Here is a 27,261-nt window from a genome sequence, read left to right on the forward strand (position 1 = left end):
CCATCCCTGCATGCTAGGGCTCTATCCCCCATATTGACACCTCCACGACATGCTACAGGCTGTCTCTCTCCCCACGCCATACTGTTGTCCCACATTCTCTCCCCATGTGTGCTCCCATTTGTCTTTCTCCCATGCACCACTTCTCCTAAGCCCCATACCCACTCCCTCCTCTGACTAGGGCTCTATATGTGCCCACTTTCACGCATGCCAGCGGTCTGTGTTGCCTCCTATTTACCCTGGCCTTCTCCTTCCCTTCCGAATACCAGGGGCTCTGTGTGCATCCCGGTTCCCCTTTTCCCCCCACCACTCATATATTTTTCTTTTTCTTCCCTTTCTTTTTCAGGATCAAAATTTTTGATTGTATTGAGAGTATGGCAGTTTGATCTGTAGTCAATTAAAAGGACAGTTGACGCTGCTGATATTGATAGCCAGATGCCAGGGGCTCCACGTGTTCCCCATTTCCACCTTTCATTTTATTTCTGATTTTCATCGGAATCAATAGGTTTCTGGCCATTGATGGCTAGAAAATTCCCTGAAATTTTGGAGTTGATCGGTTGAATGAAGCATTACATTATTGTGTTACAGACACCCAGGGAAATCCCATCAAGTTGAGTGTTAGAATTGCTTTGTTCAGCATTGAGATGAAATTAACAAGAAGCTGTAAACTTCTGTTGGGAGAAGTTTTTGTCCAACAGAAGTACTTCTCCATAACATCTTGGTTTTAGAGTTTTATTTTTTTGTCTGTTAGTCTAACGTGTTTTTGTTTGTTGCACTGTTTTTTTTCTAAATGAACATTGTATATTAACTAGTCTCACATTGTCAAATCCTTTTTTGTTGCACGACTGTCTCTAAATGGACAAATTATTGGTCTTTGGTCTGATCTTGGAACTAACTGTTGCTGCTGTATGAATGCAGTGGTAAAGGATGTTCCACAAGTCCCATTGTTTCACCATATAATTTCCAGAACATTAATAGGTAAAAACATTCATGAAAATGAGACTATAGGCCAAATTCACCAGTTAGGAAGGTGAAACTTTGTTGCCATTAATGGTATTGGAAATGCTTGAGCTAACAGTAAATGTTGCCTAACTCTCTAAAAGGTTTCATTGCAGTACTTTTTGTATGGACTCAGGTTGCCTTGAGCTAGATTTTTTTTTTAATTCGCATTATTTAAAAGGAATGTCATTTTTTCTGAATTAATTATGATGCTGTATTCTGAGACTGTCATAAGCTATCCATTTTAATTTTAAACATGCCTGATTGTTTTATAGTGTGTCAAATGTCTTACTACTTGACTGGACATTTTAATTTATATAACCAAGTATTGCCAGAGGAGTAGAACTCTTTTTGATTTCTTGACCTTAATGTTAAAAAAAAATTAAAAATGTAATATTTGAGGGGGACACAGATTTTTAGAGAAATATATTCAATTATTATATTCAATAATTTCAAATAACATACTGGAAATTCAGGTTTTCTGTCCAAACGGTATTATAACGTACTCTGTGCATGAAGTACAAGACAACATTAGCACTCTGACTTACTATGTATCATTTGGTTTAGGTTTTTTTAAAGCTATTTTGATCGTGTTTCTTGAAAATCTGTGGGCCAGATTCTTATCTCAATCACATTTATGTAAATCCAGATAAATTTCATTGATTTCCTTTTGGTCTGAGAGTAACATCTGGCCCTGAATAGCTAATATTTATGTGTAATGTCTAAGATGGAATTTTGTCTTTTTCAGGACCATTTCTTTAGGGAGTTCCTATTCCTTATTTTCATGACTCTGAGCATACTTAATCAGAAATGGAGCAGATGGACTGCAAACCCTACCAGCCACTGTCAAAAGTTAAGCATGAAATGGATCTAGCTTATACAAGTTCTTCAGATGAAAGTGAAGATGGGAGAAAACCAAGACAATCCTATGACTCCAGAGAAACTCTAAATGAATATAGCCAAGAACTAAGACTGAACTATAACAGCCATAGCAGAAAAAGAAAAGCCGATGACAAATCCACTCAAGGTACATAATTGATTTTCATTTTCACTAATTATGAAAAGTATCTTACAAGGGCATTTGTATATCAGCATGTAAACACATAATTATATTACTTTCAAAGGCAGACAGTGATTGCCATTTAAAAGTCACCATTTGGCACCTGTTATCACACTACAGTATCTGAGTTACTGCAATTATTTTCCTAAGTATTTTTCAGCTATCACCTTCCAGAAATACAGAATTACTATGCTGTGTCTCAGACCACAATATGGCAACTGTTGGTAAATGTTGTTGTTAGGTGGTGGCTACTCTTCTTACTAAAACTAACTGGGTAATAGGTAAAATTCTTACATATGTGTATGGATTTGCTCCAGGTACCAAATTAGCTTTGAGGTTGTAGGTTATCTGTCCATGTGCTTGTAAAGCTTATTGGTAAATTAAAATGCAACAATCCTCTTAAACAAAATTTGTGTAATCCTACAAGTAGCCAAGTCATTTACAAATAGAAGGAAAAATAATTTGTTGTAAGGACAAAAGCAAACAATTTACTGTTGTCTTTCTTTTTTTCTTTTTTTTAAGCATAGATGTAACTCAGGGGAGAACTTGTTCCTATCCTAGAAATCTTTTCAGCACATATACCCAAATAGTGCATACTGCTACAAAGCAGCAGTGTTGGGGGAAATACAAGGCTATAATTTATTATATATTTGAATACAGGACCTATTCAAATTATTCTGGCCAAGATTTCAGACATGTATGTTTGACCTGCCAAGAATTACCTTGTCCTGCAAGAATTAAGTGGGTTTGCTTAACTAAGAAATTATCCCATTTGTTATGCTTTGAGTTTATCCTCCCTATGTTGCATAGGTTTATTCCTTCGAGGACTGTGTCTTATAAGAAAATTCTACCAATAATCTTGTAGGTTTTAACTCCTTGTGATTTCCTTGCTAGAAATGGTAAAGCTTGTATGCATTTCTGCAGCAAGTCATCATACAGCAGTTTCTCCTGCTCGCACATGTTCAGGATTGGCCTGTTAGGAATCAGATGTATTATTTGCAAAAACTGATGACTCTTGAAGACTCATGGAGTCATTATGGCTTATTAAAAACGTGTTCTCCATGTTTTTCTTGCCTAGATTAATGTTCAGTTCGTTTCTTACTAGATATCATAGGTGTCTGTCCTGTTTGCCTTATAAGCACCCAACTTTTTCTCCTTGAAATTCATAGTCTTGTCCTGCTGCAAATTACCATATGACCCCAAGCACATGCTTTACAACATCACTATTCAGGTTGGCCTGTTAGCACTTGCTTAATTGACATCCTGAATAGAGAGACTTTCCTGAAATGGAGTCTATCAATATATTATTATTCAGTGCATATTGGTTCCTATGTAATACTTGTTAGTATTTCTGGTATACTTGATAATATATGCTAGTATATTGAGTTGTCTGGAGGGAGGTAAAATGTTCTTATCTTACCAGAAATCATATAATAAAGTTTTCTCTTGTGAGAAATTTAATGCAACATAATTGTCCTAGTCAGTAATTGTATAGGTTTGTTCTGCCAAGAATTACATTGTATATGGGTTTTCAATGCCAGGAATTCATCCCCATATCTTTGTGCTTGTGTAAATCATATTGATCTGCCATAAATTCAGCCCATACGTTTGACATGCCAGCTGTCATACAGATTTGAAATATGTAAGTGGTTGAGCAAAGAATTTGTTCAAACAAACAAAACTTAGGCTGAAGAGGCCGAGTTCTCATCTGGCTCCAGAGTTGGGTTAGATAAGCTTCTGTTTGTTGATTGAGATCTCACAAGCTTTCAAAAGGCCATATCTTTAATGGTAGAAATGCTGTGAGATCTAGTGTTCTTAGGGATTTCTTCTTTCTTTGTTTGCATTCAAACAAGAACAGAAAAAAACAGGCCCCTTTTGAGTTATGAGTCTGACCTACTTCAAAGTCATAAGGGTGTATTTGGAATTTGGATTCCCATAAACCCTACCAAAATTTTGCTGACATTCTGTATTAGGCATATCTTTAATTTTGCATCCTTTATTTGTGAAATGTAATTTATTTTGTAATCACTGTCAAAAGAGGATTGTGAATGTTGTCAGTTTATATTAGTGGAAACCTGGGGAAAGGATAATAATATCCTGTACTGATATATAGCACTATTTTCTGAGGATCTCAATGTACTTTACAAAGGTGGATAAGTATTATTATCTCTATTTTATAAATAAGGAAACTGAGGCATGGAGACTGTTAAATAATATATTCATGGTCACTTAGTCAGTTAATGGCAGAGTCAGAAGCAAAGCTCTTGTCTCTTGACTTTGTCTCCTGCTCCAACCATTACAGGGCTGCCCGGAGGGGGGGGGGGCAAGTGGGGCAATTTGCCCCGGGCCCCGAAGGGGCCCCCACAAGAGTTTTTCAGGGCCCCTGGAGTGGGGTCCTTCACTCGCTCCGGGGGCCCCAGAAAACTCTCGCGGGGCCCGGGCCCCCGGAGCTTCTTCCGCTCTGGGTCTTCGGCAGCAATTCGGCGGCGGGTGGTCCTTCTGTCCCGGGACCCGCCGCCGAAGTGCCCTGAAGACCTGTGGCGGGGGGTCCTTCTGCCCCGGGACCCGCCGCCGAAGTGCCGGGTCTTTGGCGGCGACCCCTGGCCCCCTGAATCCTCTGGGCGGCTCTGAACCATTAGACAGCACTGAAGCAAAATGCAATCCTGAAAAAGTGATTAGTGGATGTCAAAGTGGAAGTAAATGCAGAAGGCCTGTGAACTCCATCAGCATAATGTGTGGTAATAGATAAGGAAACAGACACATCACAGCAGTCTTGAATAAAGTGATAATGATCCAAGGTGAGATAGAAAACAAACCTGTGAGTTCTGGTGAGGGAATGTAAGAAAAGCAAAGTCACTGAGAATATACAATGAATAATGAAAACATGACTCTATCTAAAACCCAAACCCTTTATGCCAGGTTGCCAGCATTTTTTGGCAAGTAATTTATTACTGGCAGTTTGACCACTTAATTGTAGTTACTAGTGTCAAGAGTTCATTGGTAATGAAAGTTCTTTGTTCTGTTCATGGGATCTTTATTGAAATAGGTGTTCTTTCACAGAATAGATACTACACATAAATATGGCACTAATCCAATAATTGTATGAAACCTCTGTGGTTTGTGTGCTATGAACCCAATGCCCACATTTTGTCAGTGGTATTTGTTTTGCTTCAAATATATCTTGTTATTGTATACAATTTTATTAGTATTAATATTAGCTTTACAACGGGTGTTTGTTACAATGTGTTTATAGAAATTATTAAATTTGTTTCCACAGTTTTTTCATGATGAACACAATGTTGGAACACAAAATACATAACTTTCAGGGTGCTCCCTGTGCCTGGAACTCTTTTCATGACTCTTTCTGTCCCTTCCTTAAAATCTCTTCTCAAAACCCACTTCTTCAAGGAGGATTGGTTTATTAGTTGTTTTCTGCAAGGTTTACTTAGAGGAAGCTCAAAAAAATCAACAGTGAATACAGAATAATCTATCGAGAGACCATTATGTAAGTTGACCATATGACTGTTGCTGAACATCATATGCTGTGTCTTATGGCATTTTAGATGTAAGATAAATTGTAGCTCAGGAGTGATTTTCAGTGGAAACTCAGTTATCTGACAGTGCAAGATTTGGCAAATAAGATCATACAAAGGCTTGCAAGTATGGATATAGGAACTGGCTATAAACGTATCAGTTTTGATATGCTGTGGACAGATGAAAAACACTTTCTAATAAAAGTATTTTCCACTCCTGAAGATTCACGTATAACTTCACAATGTGTAAATTTTATCAAGAAAGATAAAGTTCAATCCTTGAGAAGGCCACTTAGGGATCTGGGGCAAAACAATTGGTCCTGCTAGTGAAGGCAGGGGGCTGGACTTGATGACCTTTCAAGATCCCTTCCAGTTCTAGGAGATTGGCATGTCTCCAATTATTACCTTTATTACCTTTATTATTTTAGAGTAATTGGAACGTTCACATTGCTTTGTTTATCTAAATGGCTATAAACCAATAATGTATGATCCTGTCCAGAAAGACACATGAAGTAAATTTCAGGCAGACCTAGTCTAATGTAGTTAATGGTTTTTGAAAAACATAGGAAATTAACCCTTTGAAGGACTGGCCAATAGATTGTTGATAGTTTAAAGACATGGGGCAGAATTGGCTGAACACTCCTAGATGTATTGATGATTCCTGGTAGGATACATCTTGATGATTCTAGCATGGAAAAAAAAATTCTTTCAGGATGTATATCTATCAATCTTATTCTCATTTCACTTGTAACACTTTTATGGCAGCAAAATACCATTTTTTTCAAGGAGTTACTCTTTATTTACATGAATGTAAATAAGAGAAAACTCTAGTCGTACAATTTTTGGAGATGTAAAGAAAGAAAATGTATTCCTTTTAGACTGATGTATACTATTATGGAAAATACCAGTTTAGAGGAATGAATTCCAGACAGGACAACCATCTGGGATTGAGTCACTGGAATGATGAATGTTATTGATCCTTAACAGGATGAACATATGGGGATAAATTTCTAGTTAGCCAAACTTTTATATATTTCCTGGCAAGATAAATATATTGAGCTTCATTATGGGCCTGGCAAACCGATATTATGCCCTGGTACAGGAAGAAAAAGCAGCATATATTTACTGGTAAATTTGTGTGGGGAAAAAATTAGCATAGCTAGCGATACTAGAAAACAAAGGTTTTAGAATGCTTCACAAAATATTGGGCATTTTCTATTCCTAACCAGAGGGTCACGTAAGATTTCTCATTTGTAGGACAAAAAGTAGAGTATGAGATCAGTAGCAGGGCAAATAAAATGAAGAAACGTGTATAAATTGCCTTTTGAACAACTGAACTGGGCTAAATGTGTGTAATAAAGGCCCAATTCTTATTCAAGCAAAACCTCCATTGACCTCAGTAAGAATTTACCAGAGTAAGGACTTTAGAATTTGGCCCTCTAGTTTCCAGACCAGTTTTATTCTAAGCCCTCATTTTTGCCTGTTTCTGATTCGTCGGGTTCTCACTATAGCAGTTTTATGACTGATATATTGTGTATGCATTTAGAAGTGTTCTAGTTCTACAAAGCACAAGACTTTAGAGAGGAAACCTAGATCAGGAGAATGCAGTTTCAGTTACGCTTTGAGTTCAAATTCATACATACCAAGAAGGAAGATTTAAACATATGGAACTTGGATTTCATGTGACCAGTCAGAAATAGTTTTACTTGTCTGCAAAGACATGAATATAAGGCATGCTGACAAGTCTTGGCAAGAAATTGTCATGTCAGGAAAATGTCAATGTGCCTTTTTGTAATCTGTAAACTGGAACTAGCTTGGCTCACACAATGGACCAAATTCTGCTCTCATACTGGAATAAATCCACAGTGAGTTCATTAAGGTCAGTAGATTTGCTCTGTATTTTACTGGTGAACATAGCATTTGGGCCATGTATTGTTTCAAACATGCACTGTTTGTTTCAAATGTTTTTTCTCACTGTGCTTCTGCGGGACCTGTAAAAGTAAAGAGGCTAATTTTTAATCAGTTTTTCCTCTAAATACATCAATATGTGACACTATAATATATTCTCACTTACTTGAAATGTAAGGTTACTGCCCTAATATCATCCTGTCCCAGAAACTTGCATGGAAGGCAAAAAAAAAAAAGAAAGAAAGAAAGAAAATATCAGTTTTGAAGCCTAAGCTTCTTGCTACATCATTTATTTTAAGGAGTGTGTTGCTGCACAGTAGCTTTACTTCTTTTAGCTACCTGCTTGCACCTACCTACCCTCTAGTGCAATGGTTCTCAACCAGGGGTACATGTATTCCTGGGGGTACGCAGAGGACTTCTGGTGGGTACATCAACTAGTCTAGTAATTTGCCTAGTTTTACAACAGGCTACATAAAAAAAATTAGTGAAGACACAGTACAAACTAAAATTTCATACAGACAATTATTGTTTATACTGCTGTATATACTATAAACTGAAATGTAAGTACAATATTTATGTTCTGATTTATTTTATAATTATATGGTAAAAATGAGAAAGCGAGCAATTGCTCAGTAATAGTGTGCTGTGACAATTTTGTATTTTTATGTCTGATTTTGTAAGCAAGTAGTTTAAGTGAGGTGAAACTTGGGGGTATGAAAGACAAATCAGACTCCTGAAAGGGGTACAGTAGTCTGGAAAGGTTGAGAGCCACTGCTCTAATGTATGATGGACTTAATGCCTCCAATAGAAGTTCAATGTGATGAGTAGCTCCCTCCCTTATCTGACAGTTTCTGGATCATTGTTTTCATGTAGAGGGGAGTATCTGCAGACTCTGAAGAAGACAGATGATACAAGTTAGGCTTTGTCTACACGACAACATAAGGCAGCTATGTCAGTGTCTACATTACAGCCTTGTCTAACAAACAAAATAAGTTGATCTAAGTTACGCTTGTTAAGTTACATAAATTACATAACTTAAATTGAAGTAGCTTAGATTGACTTTCAGCGGTGTCTACACTGCACTAGGCTGACGGGAGATGCTCTTCCATCGACATAGCTTCCACATCTCATTGAGATGGAGTACTGAAGTTGACAGGAGCAAGCATCTCAGAGAGGTGATTAAGAAAAAGCAGAAAGCCTATAAGGAGTGGAAGATGAGAGGGATTAGCAAGGAAAGGTACCTTGTTGAGGTCAGAACATGTAGGGATAAAGCAAGAAAGGCCAAAAGCCATGTAGAGTTGGACTTTGCAAAGGGAATTAAAACCAATAGTAAAAGGTTCTACAGCCATATAAATAAGAAGAAAACAAAGAAAGAAGAAGTGGGACCGCTAAACACTGAGGATGGAGTGGAGGTTAAGGATAATCTAGGCATGGCCCAATATCTAAACAATACTTTGTCTCAGTCTTTAATGAGGCTAATGAGGAGCTTAGGGATAATGGGAGGATGACAAATGGGAATGAGGATATGGAGGTAGATATTACCACATCCAAGGTAGAAGCCAAACTGGAACATCTTAATGGGTCGAAATCGGGGGGCCCAGATAATCTTCATCCAAGAATATTAAAGGAACTGGCACATGAAATTGCAAGCCCATTAGCAAGAATTTTTAATGAATCAGTAAACTCAGAGGTTGTACCGTACGACTGGAGAATTACTAACATAGTTCCTATTTTTAAGAAAGGGGGGAAAAAGTGATCCGAGTAACTATAGGCCTGTCAGTTTGACATCTGTAGTATGCAAGATCTTGGAAAAAATTTTTGAAGGAGAAAGTAGTTAAGGACATTGAGGTCAACGGTAATTGGGACAAAATACAACATGGTTTTACAAAAGGTAGATCGTGCCAAACCAACCTGATCTCCTTCTTTGAGAAGGTAACAGATTTTTTTAGACAAAGGAAATGCAGTGGATCTAATTTACTTCAATTTCAGTAAGGCATTTGATACAGTTCCACATGGGGAATTATTAGTTAAATTGGAAAAGATGGAGATCAATATGAAAATTGAAAGGTGGATAAGGAACTGGTTAAGGGAAGACTACAACGGGTCATACTGGACATACAACGGGTCAGGCTGGAAGGAGGTTACTAGTGGAGTTCCTTAGGGATCGGTTTTGGGACCAATCTTATTTAATATTTTTATTACTGACCTTGGCACAAAAAGTGGGAATATGCTAATAAAGTTTGAGGATGACAGGTATTGATGGGAGGTATTGCCAATACTGAGAAGGACCGGGATATCATACAGGAAGATCTGGATGACCTTGTAAACTGGAGTAATAGTAATAGGATGAAATTTAATAGTCAAAAGTGCAAGGTCATGCATTTAGGGATTAATAACAAAAAAAATTTGTTATAAACTGGGGATGCATCACTTGGAAGTAACAGAGGAGGAGAAGGACCTCGGAGTATTGGTTGATCACAGGATGACTGAGCCGCCAATGTGATATGGCTGTGAAAAAAGCTAATGCGGTCTTGGGATGCATCAGGCGAGGTATTTCCAGTAGAGATAAGGAGGTGTTAGTACTGTTATAGAAGGCATTGGTGAGACCTCATCTGGAATACTGTGTGCAGTTGTGGTCTGCCATGTTTAAGAAGGAGGAATTCAAACTGGAACAGGTACAGAGAAGGGCTACTAGGATGATCCGAGGAATGGAAAAACTGTCTTATGAAAGGAGACTCAAAGAGCTTGGCTTGTTTAGCCTAACCAAAAGAAGGCTGAGGGGAGATATGATTGCTCTTTAGAAATATATCAGAGGGATAAATATCAGGGAGGGAGAATAATTATTTAAGCTTCGTACCAATGTGGACACAAGAACAAATGGATATAAACTGGACACTAGGAAGTTTAGGCTTGAAATTAGATGAAGGTTTCTAGCCATTAGAGGAGAGAAGTTCTGGAACAGCTTTCCAAGGGGAGTAGTGGGGGCGAAAGACATATCTGGCTTCAAGACTAAACTTGATAAGTTTATGGAGGGGATGGTATGATGGGATAGCCTAATTTTGGCAATTAATTGATCTTTGATTATCAGCAGGTAAGTATGCCCAATGGTCTGTGATGGGATGTTAGATTGGGTGGGATCTGAGTTACTACAGAGAATTCTTTCCTGGGTGCTGGCTGGTGAGTCTTGCCCACATGCTCAGGGTTTAACTGATCGCCATATTTGGATCCGGGAAGGAATTACCTCCAAAGCAGATTGGCAGAGGCCTTGGAGGTTTTTCGCCTTCCTCTGCAGCGTGGGGCACGGGTCACTTGCTGGAGGATTCTCTGCACCTTGAGGACTTCAGTAACTCAGACATAGGTTAGGGGTTTGTTACAGGAGTGGATTCATGAGATTCTGTGGCCTGCATCGTTCAGGAGGTCAGACTAGATGACCATAATGGTCCCTTCTGACCTTTAAGTCTATGAGGAGAAGGTTCTCCCATCGACCTATTGCATCTTCACCAGACTTGTTAATTGATTTAGCGCATAGAGAATACAAGCCCTAATTGCCCTACTACACCGACATAATAACTCCATCTCCCCAAGGGTGACAGTTAGTTAGTTAGGGTGACAGTGTCTGTATAGTATCAGAGGGGTAGCCGTGTTAGTCTGGATCTGTAAAAGCAGCAAAGAGTCCTTATAGACTAACAGACATACAGGAGCATGAGTGCATGCTCCGACAAAGTGGGTATTCACCCACGAAAGCTCATGCTCCCATATGTCTGTTAGTCTATAATGTGCCACAGGACTCTCTGCTGCTTTTAGTGTCTGTATAGACATCGTGTTACTTACATCTGTTGTTGGCTGTCATTCTTGTCCACTGGAGCCATGAAATGGACAAGAAAGCTGACTACCAGCTCCCCAGACAGGCTGCTGCCGGGTCTTGTCTCCAAGCTGGGCTGCCACCCAGGGTCTTGGTTTGGGCTGCTGTCCAGGCTCCCTGCTCCCCACTGGCAGCACAGCAGCCAACCAGACTCTGGGTGTGGATCTTCCCGCCGGAGGCAATAACCTCCCCGACAGCTTCTCCCCAGCTCCCGTTGGGGATGGGGAATGGGAAAGCCCCAGTCAGCTGCCTGCCTCCACTCCCGGTGGGAAGAAAGAAGCCCCCCTCTCCCAGAACTGAGTGTTCTGGCTCTCAGCCCCCCACGCTGCTCCTCTTCAGTTGGTGGAAGCACTCCTAGTGAGGACGTGTACCACCAACAGAAGGAAGCTAGTGTCAACTTAAGATAGTATAGGCATGACCAGATTTGGCTAGTAATTTTGCAGTTTTCATTCCTTCTATGTGTAAAAGTTGTGGTAGAGGAAATTGTAGGGTTTTTTTTGTGGTTTGATTTTAAAAAATATTTTAGAAATGCTTTTCTTCACCAGGCTGAAAATAAGAAAATAAACAAAAGGTATAAATAGACCTTTATTTTTCCCCGAGCCTGAAATTGGTTCTTTCTTTCTAGGATCACAGCATCCTACAATCTTTCACAAAATATCTATCAGCAATTTTATAATGCTGCTTTTAACTTTTAATGATACCTATGAGCTCACTAAAATTGCCAGTTACTTATCAGAAATACTATACCCTCCTAATAAGTATTTTTAATCAAACAAGGGAGTATACATGGGAGAGAATAAACCCAGGAAAATCTACAAGACATTTGAGCACATTTAAATCATTAAACAAAGTATCACCAATCACAGTGCATTTTCCATCCCATGCTAATAAACAGAAGGAATAAAACTTTGCCTCCCAAATAAATACAGAATAACATAAACCTGGTTTGCAATGTGCTAATGTAAAAGGAAATCCTAATTTCCATTGTCTTCTCAGATGCACTAATTGTTTGCAGAATAAACATGTCAGAAAGTATACCAGTCAAAAACAGAGTGACAGAGTAGCCTAGTCAGTCACCAATTTCAGTGTACATCAGTTCTTCCAGCAACCGTCAACCAACTTCAAAAGTCTCTCCAACAGTCTTAGGATCTGATGCTTTTCCAACCACCCTAGTAAGTTACACATCTTGGTTTAGAATTCTGTTTTTCAGAGTATGCCAATGACCTCAGAAAATCCATAACATGCCATTACTAAACCAGGAGAGGCGCAGCCTCTCTGACACTTCTAAGTGCTCTGGGAAGATCTATCAGAAATGGATGCAGAAGTCTGAACTAATGACAAGGAAGAATATTGAAGAAATGACTGTAATATAATATGTAGGACATAGAATGAAGTAAACAACTATGCAGTTGTGCCTGAGGCTAACTTCTTATACATATACTCTTGCTACTTGCCTTTTCTGTCAGTTCTTTTGACAAAAGAAGAGAGCTGTCTTATTTTCTGGAATTGGGAATAAAATCAAATTTGCTTTTCTTCTTGTTTCACCAGACACTGGAGCCAGATAACCTTTCTCCCTGAGTCCATGTTTCTTGATCATATATTTTGTACCCCCCAAATACAGAAATATCAGGAACCAGCTCTGCCAGAAAAAGACATTACCTGAATTAAATATAGTTCTACAGCATGGTGGGTAATCATAGGTCAATTAGAGATTACATTCATATTAAGAGTCAAATGCTTCAAATAAATCTCTACTTTTAAGTTCTGAAGTAAATCACACACATTAATTAAAATCCCAAGGTCTGATTTTCAGAGATGCTCCATTCTTTGTAGCTCCCATAAACTTTGGTTTCAATTGCAGGTGCTCAGCAAATCCGTTTCCCATTGTCTGTGTGACTTATTAAAATGCTTTGCAAGTCAGTGGAAGCACCTTAGTAAATCAAAAGAAAGGGATGGAAGGAATAAGATTGAAGAATTTATGCCAACTGTTCAACATCTTAGTATTGACTTTTTTCTGGAATTCAGTGATGTGATGGGGGTGAATAGCAAAGAGGGCTGCTATAATCAATTAATGCTGTTAGGAATTGGCTCAGTTGTAAGATTAGTGAGTCAAATCACATTGGTATATATTTGTAACCCCCAAGGAGATTACATAGATTCCTGGAGCTCTGTCTGCTGGCAGCTCAGGGAGGAGGAGCCAAGGCAAACTCAGAGTCTGCCCAGCAACCAATAGGGAGTGGAGATGCCCCTCCCAGGGAGTTGAGGAGAGGAGAGAAGCCATTTTTGAGGAGAGGCTGGAGCCAGCCAGGGCAAGGGCTGAATTGGCTGTCGGGGGAGCTGGTGAATCCCAGGCCTGCAAGCAGGGTTCCCCCTGAGAACTGGCCTCTAGGGACCTGACCGCAGATCCCTCAGCTGGGTTTTCCTCCCCCACGGATGATTCCCAATTGTTACATTTGCTGAGAAATTTCCCCAGCCAGGCTGGGTTCACCTCCAGCTCCCCTGGTGAGACCAGTCCCCACATGGTCAGCGCTGCTAGTCCAGGGCTGCTGCCTGCGGAGTGTGTGACTGGAGGCTGGGCTAGGAGGCTACAGTTTGGATGTTAGGCTAGTTGTATAACCTACACCTTGAGCCCTGCACCCCTTTGTGGTGAGGGGAAATCCTGGGACCAACTCAGCCTGATTCCTGCCTGAGGAGGATCCCTGTCAGCAGACAGCAGCCACTCTGCAGTGACTGAGGAGTCCAGCGTCATCTTCAAACCTGAAGGTCATTCATGGAGTTCATGAGTGCACCAGCTTTTAGTTAGTTAGTCAGGGAATGTGTCCTCAAGCCAGGGAGTGCGGGTTTGAGGATTTTATAGCCTGCTGTTTATTACACCTGTGGAGGGATTCACCACCTCCTCCCACTTGTCGGTCCTTTGGGCTGTACTGAACCCAGTCAGCCACACTGCTAAACCACTGCAGATAATTGTATAGGTCATCAAGGGCCCCAGCAAAGCACACGTACCAACAGGACACTAATTTTACACTTGTTACATCAAGTCACGGGTATTTTCAGTGTGGGCACCGGTGACCCTAAAGATAGTGTTTCACCCTGTTATGTTGTATATATTGCCTGTTTAATATAATTATTGTATTGAATATATTTTTATGTGTTGAGTTATTTCTTGGAAATCTCCAACTATCTGGCAGGTAAATGGGATTACTCTGTAGTTAGAATTTTCTGCCCAAGCTGCCCTGGTGACCCTGCCAGGAAGGAGCGAGGGAGGTGGAGCCACCGCCAAATAATTTCATAGCAAAAAAGAAAAAAGATTCACCCTGCTGAGTGGGTGGCGGGATCCAAAAGAACCCAGACCTGTCCATCAAAACCTGTAAGCGGATTGCCATTAAAGGAGGTAATCAGGTGGAGAGGGGCGCTACATATTGTTGTGAGGTGCAAACCTGAGCCACTTGCTTTAGAGTATGGCTACATTCTCAGTACGCTTCATTCTTTACATTACAGTATCCAAATGACTTTTGTACAGTAGCTAGCTAGTCAGATGTCTGAGTTAAACTTTATCTTTAAGAACATGCTATTAACTATTTCCCACTCTATTTAAGATTTTCATACCTATATCCTTTGGAGAAAGGGCAGGTTCCATAAGATCTGTCTGGAGATGAAATCAAAGTTCACTTAAAGTTTGAGACTGAAGAAAAGTAGGTGAAAATATAAAAAGTTTTGTACACAGCGTAGGCAATAATTAAAATGGTAATATGAATAATGTAGCTAGTGGATCATAGAAAGCTGTGGAGAAGAATCCCTTATATGTGAAAGAAGATACATAAGATAATGTTGTCCCTACCCATTGCAAAGAGTAGTGACAACATATATGCATGAACTAGGGACAATCCCAGTTCCTTAGCTCAGGGGAGTAAAAAAAATTGCTGTCTACTTACACCCTTGAGAGTGAAGAGAAGGCAGGGTCATACTGCTTATTTCTCCCTCCCCTAACCCAGCACTTGCATATCAGACTACAGAGTTATCTTGGCAAACAGGGATAATGCAGCATTTGTACTCCCCTAGGTGCTGGGGAGCAATGATTGTGCCTCCTTTAGCACATTCTTTCCCAGAGCTCTCCTTGGGGCGGACTGAGAGCTCCACTCCTGCTGCCACATGTTCTATTGGCTGAATGGTAGAATTTTTCTCTTTATAAAAAGGACCTGGTCCTATGGCCTGCTCCAGTTTCTTCATACTGTTCCAACAACTCCCATGAGGCCAGAAAGCTGACTTAAACAGCCAGCTGTGAAATCTCTGTGTGAGGCAATTCCTAGGGAGCATGAAGTCAGCCACACCTTCACAGCCTCCATAGCTTAGAGGGTGAGCTAGGGATGGGAGGAAATGTGGGCAGAACACCTTGTGCTCTAAAGACTATATAAAGGGCCTCTAGGGGGACATTACCAGCAGTGTAACCTACAGCAACTGACTTAGTGCAGAACTGGTCTCTGGTTACCCTCAGGATTTTCTTTTCATAGAAAGAAAAGGAGAACCTCTGTCATATCCTAGCGTCAGGGCCAAGTTCCTTGATTTCATGAAGATGGAGTACTCTTATAAAATATAATCTACATGCTGATTTATGTTTCACGTAATATTAAAATACAGTCAAATCATACAAAACAATTACTTGTTGCTAAAGTCCTTTAAAGCAAATCTGCACTTAATACAAGGGGAATATCAAAGAGAAACACTAACAGTGGCTATTGAATAAGCAAAATAAATACAGGCATGCACATTTCATCATAAAGAAGTTCTTATAATTTTTCAAGCATTTAAGTTGCTTAAGTTCTTAGGTTGCTGCACAACAATAGAATAAAACAAACTGCCTCAAAAAACCAAGAAGGGCCAATCTAAAGTCATTCCACTACCTTGTAGGATGTATATCTAATCACCACGAGTTAGGTATAATGTGATCACAATCACTCAAGCTAGCGAACAAACATGTTGCAGCATTTTGAACGATCTGCAGTGGAAGTGTCTTGCTGTAGGGAATAAACGTAATCAAACCTCATTCTTTCAAAAGCACGTACTGCTGTTGAAAGGTCATGATGAAATAAAAAAGGGATGCAGCCCTTAAAACATTAGATACAAGAATTTGACAATGTACCCCATGTCCCTGTAGGCACAGATATAACACAGCCGTCTGTGTCATGACATCTAATCTAAGCTTAGACACATGCAGGATCAATGGTGGAATTGCAAGACAGTTGAAATCCAGGGCTATGCTGACCATCATTTGACCAAAGACTTCTGTGCTGCTTTGAAAGATTTTTATGGTCTTGTACATACCAGTACAGTGCCTTTGAAAAGTGTGGACAGCCTAACACTTATCACTGATAAAGGAGAAATCCTTTGGAGCATTTCAGTTACCTCTAGAACACACTGTCCAACATCACAGACAAGGCATTATTATGAGTAGTGGATCAGCCAACACGTAATTACAGCATTGGTGCAGTCCTGCACCTTGATGAAGTCAGCTCTGAGAATCAGTGCTGGGAAGGACTGGGTTTCTGGATCTGATGAAGCAGCAAAGAGTCCTGTGGCACCTTAGAGACTAACAGACGTTTTGGAGCATGAGCTTTCGGATTCCTGCAGAAATGTTCAAGTTTGGAGGTGAAATCCTGCTAAGGGAACTGCATGAACTATTTTTCAGTATATGGAGAACTGAAGACATATCACGAGACTTCAAAGACACCACCATTGTCACTGTCTGGCTATGGTAATTGTGGTATTTCATTACTCTCCATCACCAGAAGGGTTCTGACTAGAGTATTCTTTGTTTGTTTGTTTGGTATACAACATTGTTAATCTCATGCTACTGGAGTCATAATGCGGTTTTAGGCCAACACAAGGAATGGCAGACATATTTGTAGCCCATCAGATGCAGGAGAAATGCAGAAAATAGCAACAGAACCTTTACACACTGTCTTTATTGACCTAGCTAAAGCATATGACATGCTCAGTAGACCTGGGGTTGGCAATTATTGTGTACGTTTGGTTGTCCAGAAAAATTCACCAACATTTTGAGGCTATTTCATGATGAAGTGCTTGAATGAGGCTGTGTACATGGTGTTCTGTCTGACCAATTTCCTATTACTAATGGTATTAAGCAGGGCTGCAGAATTGGTCCACTCTTGTTTACTGTCTTCTATGCAGCATTGCTTGATGATGCTACAAGAGACCTGAATGCTGGTATCAGGATACGTTTCTGATCCTCTGGAAAATTATTTGATGTGAACAGGCTGCCATTTTCCACATTGGTCTTTGAGGCAATTTCATTAACTGCTGTTGGCCAGTGATGGTGCTCTAGAGGCACATGATGTAGAAGATATACAGTTGATTAAAGACCGATTCAGAGAGTCTGCAGAAATGTGTAGCCGGAAAATCTGAAAAAGATAGTAGTCTGTGGCGGGCCTGTCACCGCTGCGCCCCCTTGTGGCAGTGGTAGGATGGGGTGTCCACGCCTCACCCCTCTCCTGTCCTTGTGGCCGCACCTCTGCGTGTGGCCTGTTACAGCCTCTCGGCCTTCTTCTCTACTGTCCCCCTGTCTGGAGCAGTAGCACGGCCTGGCGGCCAGAGTCCATATAAACCCCCTTTTGAGCAGGGTAACGCGGCCTAGCGGCCAGAGTCCATATAAACCCCCTTTCAAATGGGGTAGCGTGGCCTAGTGGCCAGAGTCCATATAAAACCTCATGGTTTCGGCCCGCCCTCTCCACTTAGCCCCAACCCAGGGCCCTGGTAGCGGCAAGCTTTCCTTGCCACTCGCTCGGCAGGGATCTGCCCGTAACATGCCGAGCGTCAATACAGCTTTAGCGTCGTTTATCTTTATAGTTCCCCTGGGTCACTTCCTACCGGGAACGACAGTACCTCTGTGGTGAGGGGTCCTCCGGTTGGTTTCTCCCCTGGGCCATCCTCTGTCAGGGTCTCAGGTAGTGCCTCAGCTTGGCTGACTCCTGGATCTTTGCTCGCAGGCTCTCCCTCTGCAGGAGCTAGCGGCGTGCATCCTTCCCCTCCGGCAGTCAGCCCTGACTGAGCTGATCTGCAGCCTTTTATATCTGATCTCCAGTTGGAGCACGCCCAGCAGAGCTTCCGTGGCGTGGCTTCCTCTGCTAGGAAGGAAGGTTTAACTCCTGCTATACCAGTGTGGGGCTGCTCTGCCCTGTCACACAGTCATATATCAACCTGTGCCAGGGAAACCCTACACAAAAGCAAAAGTCACCATCAGAAACACACAGCTGAATGCTGCTACAGACTTAACTTGATAGTATTTTGTCGAATGATGTTTCTATAGACAAAGAGCTCACAAGTGGTATCAACAAAGTGAGTTCATATTTGATATAATATCAGGCGGAGTCTGGCAACAACAACATGGTATTAAGCTTCAAACCAAGTTAAAAGTCTATAAAGCAGTTGTGCTGTCCAACTTGTTGTATGGGTGAGAGAGCCGAACCTGCTATAAGCATCACATTAAGCATCTACGTAAGTTCCATTTACGACATCTGCGTGCCATATTCTGTATCTAATGGCAGGATAAAAAATTACCAATAATTGACTGTATCAGTCACTCCATAAGGCAGGGTTCTCAAACTGGGGGTCAGGATCCTTCAGAGGGACATGAGGTTATTACATGGGGCGGGGGTTGCGAGCTGTCAGCCTGCACCCCAAGCCCTGCTTTGCTTCCAGCATTTATATTGGTGGCAAATAATAAAAAAGTGTTTCTAATTTATATGTGAGGGAGTCACACTCAGAATCTTGCTATGTGAAAGGAGTCACCAGTACAAAAGAACCACTGCCATAGGGATTAATGCCATGCTTATTGCATCACAGTTAGGCGGGGCTGGTCATATGTTGAGACTGGGTGACACCAGAATGTCAAAGCAGTTGCTGTATGGCGAATTGAAAGTGGGCAACAGCGTATAAGGTGGCCACAAGAAATTTGTCAAGGACACACTGAAGCATAACATGAAACAGTGCAACATTGACGTTGACAGCTGAGAGTTGTCAGCAACAAATAGATCACTCTGGCAAGCAGTAGTCAACGATGAGGTTACTTAGTTTGAGATTGACTGCTGTATTGATCTTGAGGCACAGAGGCTGAGTCATAAACAGCAGCTGACTCAGCAAGCACAGATTGTACTCATAGAATTGTAGGACTGGAAGGGACCTCGAGAGGTCATCTAGTCCAGTCCCCTGCACTCATGGCAGGACTACGTATTATCTAGACCATCGCTGACAGGTGTTTGTCTAACCTGCTCTTAAAATTCTCCAGTGATGGAGATTCCAAAACCTCCCTGGGCAATTTAATCCAGTGCATAACCACCCTGACAGGAAGGTTTTCCTTATGTCCAGCCTAAACCTCCCTTGCTGCAATTTATGTCCATTGCTTCTTGGCCTATTGTCAGGGGTTAAGGACAACATTTTTTCCTCCTCCTCCTTGTAACAACCTTTCATGTACTTGAAAACTGTTATCATGTCCCCCCGTGGTGTTCCCTTCTGCAGACAAAACAAATCCAGTTTTTTCAATCTTCCCTCATAGATAGGGTTCCTAACTGCAGAAAATTGAACACTCCCCCTTATACGAGGCCCCTCCTGTTGCTCCCTCTCTCTCTCTCTCACTCACTCATTTGCACCTGGCTGGGGCAGAGGGTTGAGGTGCAGGAGGGGTGAGGGCTCTGACTGGGGGTGCAGGGTCTAGGGTGGGGTCAGGATGAGGGGTTTGGTGTGCAGGAGGGGGTTCTGGGCCGGGGCAGATGGTTGGGGTGTGGGCTCTGGGAGGGAGTTTGGGTATGAGGGGGGATCAGGGCTGAGGGTTGAGGTGTGGGAGGGGGTTTGGGGTGCGGGCTTCAGGCAGTGCTGACCTCAGGTGGCTCCCGGGAAGTGGTGTCATGTCCCTCCAACCCCCGCAGCATCCGTTGGCTGTGGTTCCCAGCCACTGGAAGCTGCGGAGCCGGTGTTCGGGGTGGTGCCTGTGGGTGGGGACACCGTGTGGAGTTCCCCTGGCCACTCTTCCACCTAGGAGATGGAGGGACATGCTGGCTGCTTACTGGGAGCCATGCGGAGCTGGGCAGGGAGCCTGCCAGCCCTGCTGCAACACCAACTGGACTTTTAATGGTCCCGTCAGCGGTGCTGACCAGAGCCACCAGGGTCCCTTTTCAACCGGGTGTTCTGATCAAAAGGGACCCCTGGCCACTCTACTTGTAGGTCATGTTTTCTAGACTTTTACTTTTTTTGTTGCTCTTGTTTAGATGTTCTCCAGTTTCTCCATCTTTCCTGAAATGTGTCCAGTTCTGAGCACTACAATATTCCAGTTGAGGCCTAATCAGCGTGGAGTAGAGTGGAAGAATTACTACTTCTTCGAGATGTGTTGTTCATGTCCATTCAAAGTAGGTGTGCACGCACCGTGTGCACGCCAGCCGGAAGATTTTCCCTAGCAGCATCCGTAGGGTCGGCCCGGGCGCCCCCTGGAGTGGCGCCACCACGGCGCCCTATAAAGGGGCTCGCCGACCCTCCACCTCCTCAGTTCCTTCTTACCGCCGGTGACAGCTAGCTGGAACTTCTCTTGCGTAGCAAGTTGGCAGTGTCCTATCCTTACCGTTTAGTTGTTTATTCAGTGGTATTATAGTTACTTAATCAGTTCATTGTACATAGTTCTTCATAGTTGGGGGGCCTCCCCTCCCCGAGTACTTCGTCGCCTGCTGGGGCATGCCCGGGTCCCCCGGGTTCAAACTCTGCAAGGACTGCGGGAAATTCATGCCCAAGAGCGACCCAGACTCTGCTTGTTTTGAGGTGCCTCGGAGAGAGCCACCAAAAGGACCGGTGCGATATCTGTAGAGGCTTCCGCCCGTGAACTCTTAAGGACAGGGCTCAAAGGCTTAGAGTCCTCCTGATGGAGGCGGCCCTACGACCACCCTCGGACCCGGAACCGGCCGAGGCGGTGCCCAGCACATCGTCCTCGGTGCGGAGCGTCCCGGCACTGGCATCAGGACTTAGGGGCCAGTCCAAGTCGTCGAAAACCCGGCACCGGACGGAGTCGGGTCATAGAAAGTCGGCCTCAGTGCAGCACCGCTCACCTTCGCCGGTGCCCGCCAAGAGAAGGAAGCCGGTGAGGGATCGGTCACCCCACCAGGATCCGAGGCCGACGCCGTCTGTGGCTACAAGCTCTCCGGTGGTTCCGTCGACTCCTGCACCGCAGAGAGGGCGGTCGAGTCTGGACCAGCCTAATTCCCCGGACCTCAGCGGAGACCTACGCCCCCCATCGACGCCGGAGGCATTCAAAGCGGCCTCAGATCTATTGGGTCTCCCGGCGCCGGCCTCTCCACATTGTAGGGAGTTGCCTACTGTGGTCTGTCCCCCGGTACAATCTAGGGGCAAGCCGGCCATGCTGTTGCCTCCCTCCCCGCACTGCACCGTGAAGGCGGCACTGGACCAGATGAGAGGCTCCCCGCCGCCTCCGCACCACTCTCCATCGACACCGGGCGCTGCTCCCCCCAGGTCCTCAGACTCAGAGACCTTAGACTCAGAGGCAGACTCCTATCGCTCCAGCCGGTCGCGGAGCAGGAGATCGGTTTTGGGGGCGAACCACCAACATTACCCGCAGTGGCAGCAACAATGGCAGCTGCCCTCGCAGTGGCCGTTTTGGACTCCCTGGGCCTACCATCAGTCGGTAGGCCAGGCGTTCGGTCCTTGTTCACGCTCGGCCTCGGTGTCCTTGACGTCGGTGGCCCCGGCGCAGCTGCCTCCTCCACCGGCACCGTTGCCGGGCAGGGGTGTGCCGTTGTCAAGTTCAGCACCCCCTAGCCGGGCAGCGGCACCAACAACGGCTACAGTTCAGGCTCCGCCGGCACCGCATGATATGCCAAGCCGCTCACAGGCGACCCCGGTACCGGTCGCGGTGCCGCATTTAGACTCGGAACCAGCACCGCAGCCTCAATACCGTGTGTCGCAGGACCCAGAGAGGCCGCGTGCACCAGAGGAAGGGCTGCTCCATGTGATCTCCTCGTCGTCCTCCCCAGATGAAGCGGTTTCGGGCACGGCTACGGCGTCGGCCCTAGAGGACACTCGAATCCTCCAACAATTGCTTCGGCAAGCAGCCCAGAGCCTCACAATCCAAGCAGAGGAAATCTAGGTGGACGCGGACCCTGTGGTGGACACCTTGGCTCCCTCAGGGCCATTCAGGGTGGCCCTCCTGCTGATAAAGACTATAGCGGAGATGTCCCATACCTTATGGCAAACACCAGCCTCACTGGCCCTTACTGCCAAGAGGACGGAGCGGCGCTACTTCGTCCCCTCTAAAGGGCATGAACACCTGTACACCCACCCTCCCCCCAGACTCCCTGGTAGTGGATGCAGCCAACCAGCGGGAGCGCCAAGGGTGTCAAGGGTCAACACCGAAGAGCAGGGATGTGAAAAGGCTTGAGCTCTTTGGTAGGAAGGTGTACTCCACGGGGGGCCTACAACTCTGCATTGCCAAGCAGCAGGTAATAGTAAGCCGGTATGGTCGCAACATATGCTCGGCCATGTCGAAGTTTGCGGAGCTCCTTTCTCAGGACTCGAGGTCAGAGTTTTCGGCCCTAGTGGAGGAGGGCAAACTGATCTCCCAGACCTCTCTCCAGGCCGCCCTGGATGTGGCAGACTCAGCCTCACGCACCCTGACCACGGGCCTGGTCCTGCGGCGGGGAGCATGGCTCCAGGTCTCGGGCCTGCCATATGAGGTCCAGCAGACAATCCAAGACCTCCCTTTCGAGGGGCAGATGCTGTTTACGGACAAACGTCTGCATAGCTTAAAGGACTCGAGGGCCACGCTTCGCTCGCTGGGCTTGCATACCCCTGCGACCCAGCGCAGACAATTTATATCGCAGGCGGCCCCTTGCCCATACCAGCCACAGGCTCGCCAGGAGCTGGGGCGCAGGTGGGGCAGAAATGGCAGGAGGCGTCACCAACGCCACCCCTCCAGCCAGGCGTCTGGCCAATCGCAACCACTATCAGGGCCTAGACCCCCTATTTGATGGTGCGGTCGAGGACGACCAACCAGTCGAGACTCTGGATCCTTCCACCCCTACCTTTGGGTCTGTCCCCCTTCTACCGTGCCTGGTCCCGAATCACGTCGGACAGATGGGTGCTCCGCATGGTAGAGAGGGGGATATTCTATCCAGTTCTCCTTCCTCCCGCCCCACCAACCCCCCTCCCCGTCCCTCTTCAGGGACCCATATCACGAGCAACTTCTCACTCAAGAAGTGAAGTCCCTCACAGAGGCAGGGGCGGTGGAGGAAGTCCCACGGGAGCTCAGGGGCAAAGGCTTCTACTCCTGGTATTTCCTAATACCGAAGGCGAAAGGGGGCCTGCGACCCATCCTACACTTGCGGCGGCTGAACAAGTTTGTGCGAAAGCTCAAGTTCCGCATGGTCTCCCTGTCCTCGATTATCCCCTCCCTGGACCCAGGAGATTGGTATGCCGCCCTCGACTTAAAGGACACCTATTTCCACATTGCCATAATTCCTCAACACCGTCAGTACCTCAGGTTCGTTGTAGCCGACGCGCATCTGCAGTTCACGGTGCTCCCGTTCGGCCTGTCAGCTGCTCCCAGGGTCTTCACGAAGTGCATGGCAGTCGTGGTGGCCTTCCTGCACAGGAGGGGCATCCAGGTATTCCCCTACCTGGACGACTGGCTCATAAAGGGTCGCTCCAAGGAGCAGGTGGTTGTTTATCAGGCGGATCTTTCTCGATCTCGGCCTCCTCTTGAACGAAGCCAAGTCCACCCTGTCTCCGACACAACTAATAGAGTTCATAGGAGCGGTTCTGGACTCCACCCATGCCAAAGCGTACCTTCCGGAATCCAGGTTCTGTGCAATTTCCGAGCTCATCCTCGGACTGCACCGCGCCCCAGTTACCACAGCACAAGTTTGCCTCCGGCTGTTGGGCCACATGGCGGTGTGCACCGATGTGGTGGACCATGCCAGACTCCAGCTTCACCCACTACAGTCCTGGTTAGCGACAGTTTATCGCCTGGCCAGGGACCCCTTGGACTCAGTGGTGTCCATTCCCCGCTTGGTGCTGAGCTTGTTGCGGTGGTGGCTCGACCCGCGGAAAGTCTGCATGGGTGTCCCCTTTGCTGCCCCGCAGCCCTTCCTCTCCCTGGTGACGGATGCTTCGGATCGAGGTTGGGGAGTGCACCTGGGACGCCTCAGGACGCAGGGCTTGTGGTCGCCGGCGGACCTCAAATTACACATCAATGTCAGGGAGCTGAGGGCGGTCCGCCTGGCTTGTCTGACCTTCCGGTCCCACCTGGCCGGCAGGTGTGTTTCAGTCCTTTCGGACAACACAGCGACAGTTTTTTTTTTTATATCAACAAACAGAGGGGTGCACGCTCCTCTCCCCTATGCAGGGAAGCCCTCACGCTGTGGGAATTCTGCGTTCACAATGCCACCCACCTGACGGCGTTCTACCTTCCGGGGGAGCAGAACGGTTTGGCGGACACCCTCAGCCGCTCGTTCCAGGGTCACGAGTGGTCCCTCCGAGGGGATGTGGGGCGCTCAGTTTTCCAATGTTGGGGCTTTCCCCGGTTAGACCTATTTGCTTCAAGGGAAAACAGGAAGTGCCGATGGTTCTGCTCCCTCCTGGGCCGCAGTCAAGGGTCTCTGTCGGACGCCTTCCTACAGTCCTGGGAGGTCGGTCTACTCTACGCCTTCCCTCCGATCCCCCTGATACACAGGGTGCTTTTAAAGATTCGCAGGGATCACGCCAGGGTAATCCTGATAACCCCAGCGTGGCCGCGCCAGCATTGGTACACGCCACTCCTGCACATGTCCGTTCAGACACCCCTGACGTTGCCCCTACTCCCGGACCTGATCACGCAGGACCGGGGCTCCCTCCACCATCTGAACCTCGAATCCCTTCACCTCATAGCCTGGATGCTGCATGGCTGAACCCGGTGGAGTTGCAGTGCTTCCAACAGGTCAGGCAAGTGTTGCTAGGTAGCAGGAAACCGTCAACTAGGGCCACCTACCTGGCCAAATGGAAGCGCTTCTCCTTATGGTCGGGTCAGAGAGGTCACGGCCCGCTGGGGGTACCAATCCCCATTGTCCTAGACTATTTGCTTCACCTAAGACAATTGGGCCTCTTCCTTTCCTCCATTCATGTTCACTTGGTGGCCATTTCCGCTTTTCATCCGGGAGAGGGGGGTACCTCGGTATTTGCGAACCCGCTAGTTGGGCGTTTCCTCAAGGGTATAGACAAGCTCTTCCCGCATGTGCGTCAGCCAACCCCTTCTTGGGACCTGAATCTGGTCCTCTTTGCCCTCTCGGGGCCCCCCTTTGAGCCTCTGGCTTCCTGTTCCCTGCTGTACCTGTCCTACAAGACCGCATTCCTGGTGACGATCACCTCGGCCAGAAGGGTGTCGGAGCTTCGAGCGTTAACATCTGAGCCCCCGAAAACAGTCTTCTATAAGGACAAGGTCCAACTTAGATCTCATCCGGCTTTTCTACCCAAGGTCGTTTCACAGTTCCACATGGGCCAAGATATCTTTCTCCCGGTGTTTTATCCTAAACCACACTCCTCCAGCGAAGAGCGGAGGCTACATTCCCTGGATGTCTGCAGGGCCTTGGCTTTTTACATAGAGCGTACCAAGCCATTCCATCGCTCGACCCAGCTCTAAGTCGCGGTGGCGGAAAGGATGAAGGGGCTCCCGGTCTCCTCTCAGCGAATCTCTTCGTGGATCGCGACCTGCATCCGGGAATGCTACCGTATAGCTAAGACCCCTGTCCCTCCGGTCACGGCCCACTCCACTAGGGCGCAGGCCTCCTCCGCAGCGTTCCTGGCTCAGGTTCCGACTCAGGAGATTTGTAGAGCAGCCACGTGGTCTTCCATCCACACGTTGTCATCTCACTATGACATCACGCACCAGGCGAGGGATGACGCAGCCTTCGGTCGAGCAGTTCTCCAGTCTGCAGTGATCTCCGACCCCACCTCCTAAGGTTAGGCTTGTGAGTCACCTACTTTGAATGGACATGAACAACCACTCGAAGAAGAAAAAACGGTTACCCACCTTTTAGTAACTGTTGTTCTTTGAGATGTGTTGTTCATGTCCATTCCAACACCCACCCTCCTGCCCCTCTGTCGGAGTGCCGGCAAGAAGGAACTGAGGGGGTGGAGGGTCGGCGGGCCCCTTTATAGGGCGCCGTGGTGGTGCCACTCCAGGGGGCGCCCGGGCCGACCCTACGGACGCTGCTAAGGAAAATCTTCCGTCTGGTGTGCACGTGGCGCGCGCACACCTACTTTGAATGGACATGAACAATACATCTCGAAGAACAACAGTTACTAAAAGGTGGGTAACTGTTTTTTCACGGTTATAATAAGGATAGCAGGAAACATAACATAGCTTGTACCAAGAATTTGCAGAGTGTAGAAGTGTATTGAAAACATACTATTGGAGCTTTTGAAAAGGAAAGAGGTGTTTTTTGTTTGTTTTTGTTTTTTTGACAGTGATTATCTAAGGATCAGTCCAGCTTTTAAATATAGGGGTACAGCTCCCACTGACATCAATGAGATTGTGCCTCTGTATGTAAGGTTGGAATAAGTTTGAATTTTGAATAGTGAGTACTGAATATTCACATGAAACTGTTTGCAGTCCATCCCCAGAGTAAAAATATTTGGGGGAAACATTCAAATACATTTGAATAATAAATAATTTCAATGAAACTATGGCATGCTCACCGATATTCCATGAGCAAAAAAAGAAACTATGTTCAACAGATGAAATATGTATTATGAATTATTTATTCAACTCTAGTATTTAGTTTGTGGGCTTGATTCCCAAGGACCTCCATGATGTAAGTTCGAAAATGTCCTTTTGGTTGTTTGTTTTTAAATTGTGGTAT

General features: G+C 45.2%; 1 protein-coding gene across 16 annotated transcripts in view; it reads left to right on the top strand.

The window, feature by feature from the left end:
* The window catches only part of TENM1 (teneurin transmembrane protein 1), a 697,978-nt gene that overhangs the window by 330,624 nt on the left and 340,093 nt on the right, over positions 1-27,261 (top strand). For all 16 annotated transcript variants that reach the window (XM_039487530.1, XM_039487526.1, XM_039487540.1 and 13 more), the window contains one exon: positions 1,745-2,023. In XM_039487530.1, the coding sequence (XP_039343464.1) occupies positions 1,807-2,023 (217 nt within the window). In that variant the 5' untranslated portion in view covers positions 1,745-1,806. The remainder of the gene's footprint in view (positions 1-1,744; positions 2,024-27,261) is intronic.

This window comes from Mauremys reevesii, linkage group 9, assembly GCF_016161935.1.
Source record: "Mauremys reevesii isolate NIE-2019 linkage group 9, ASM1616193v1, whole genome shotgun sequence".
NCBI classification, from domain to species: Eukaryota; Metazoa; Chordata; order Testudines; family Geoemydidae; genus Mauremys; species Mauremys reevesii.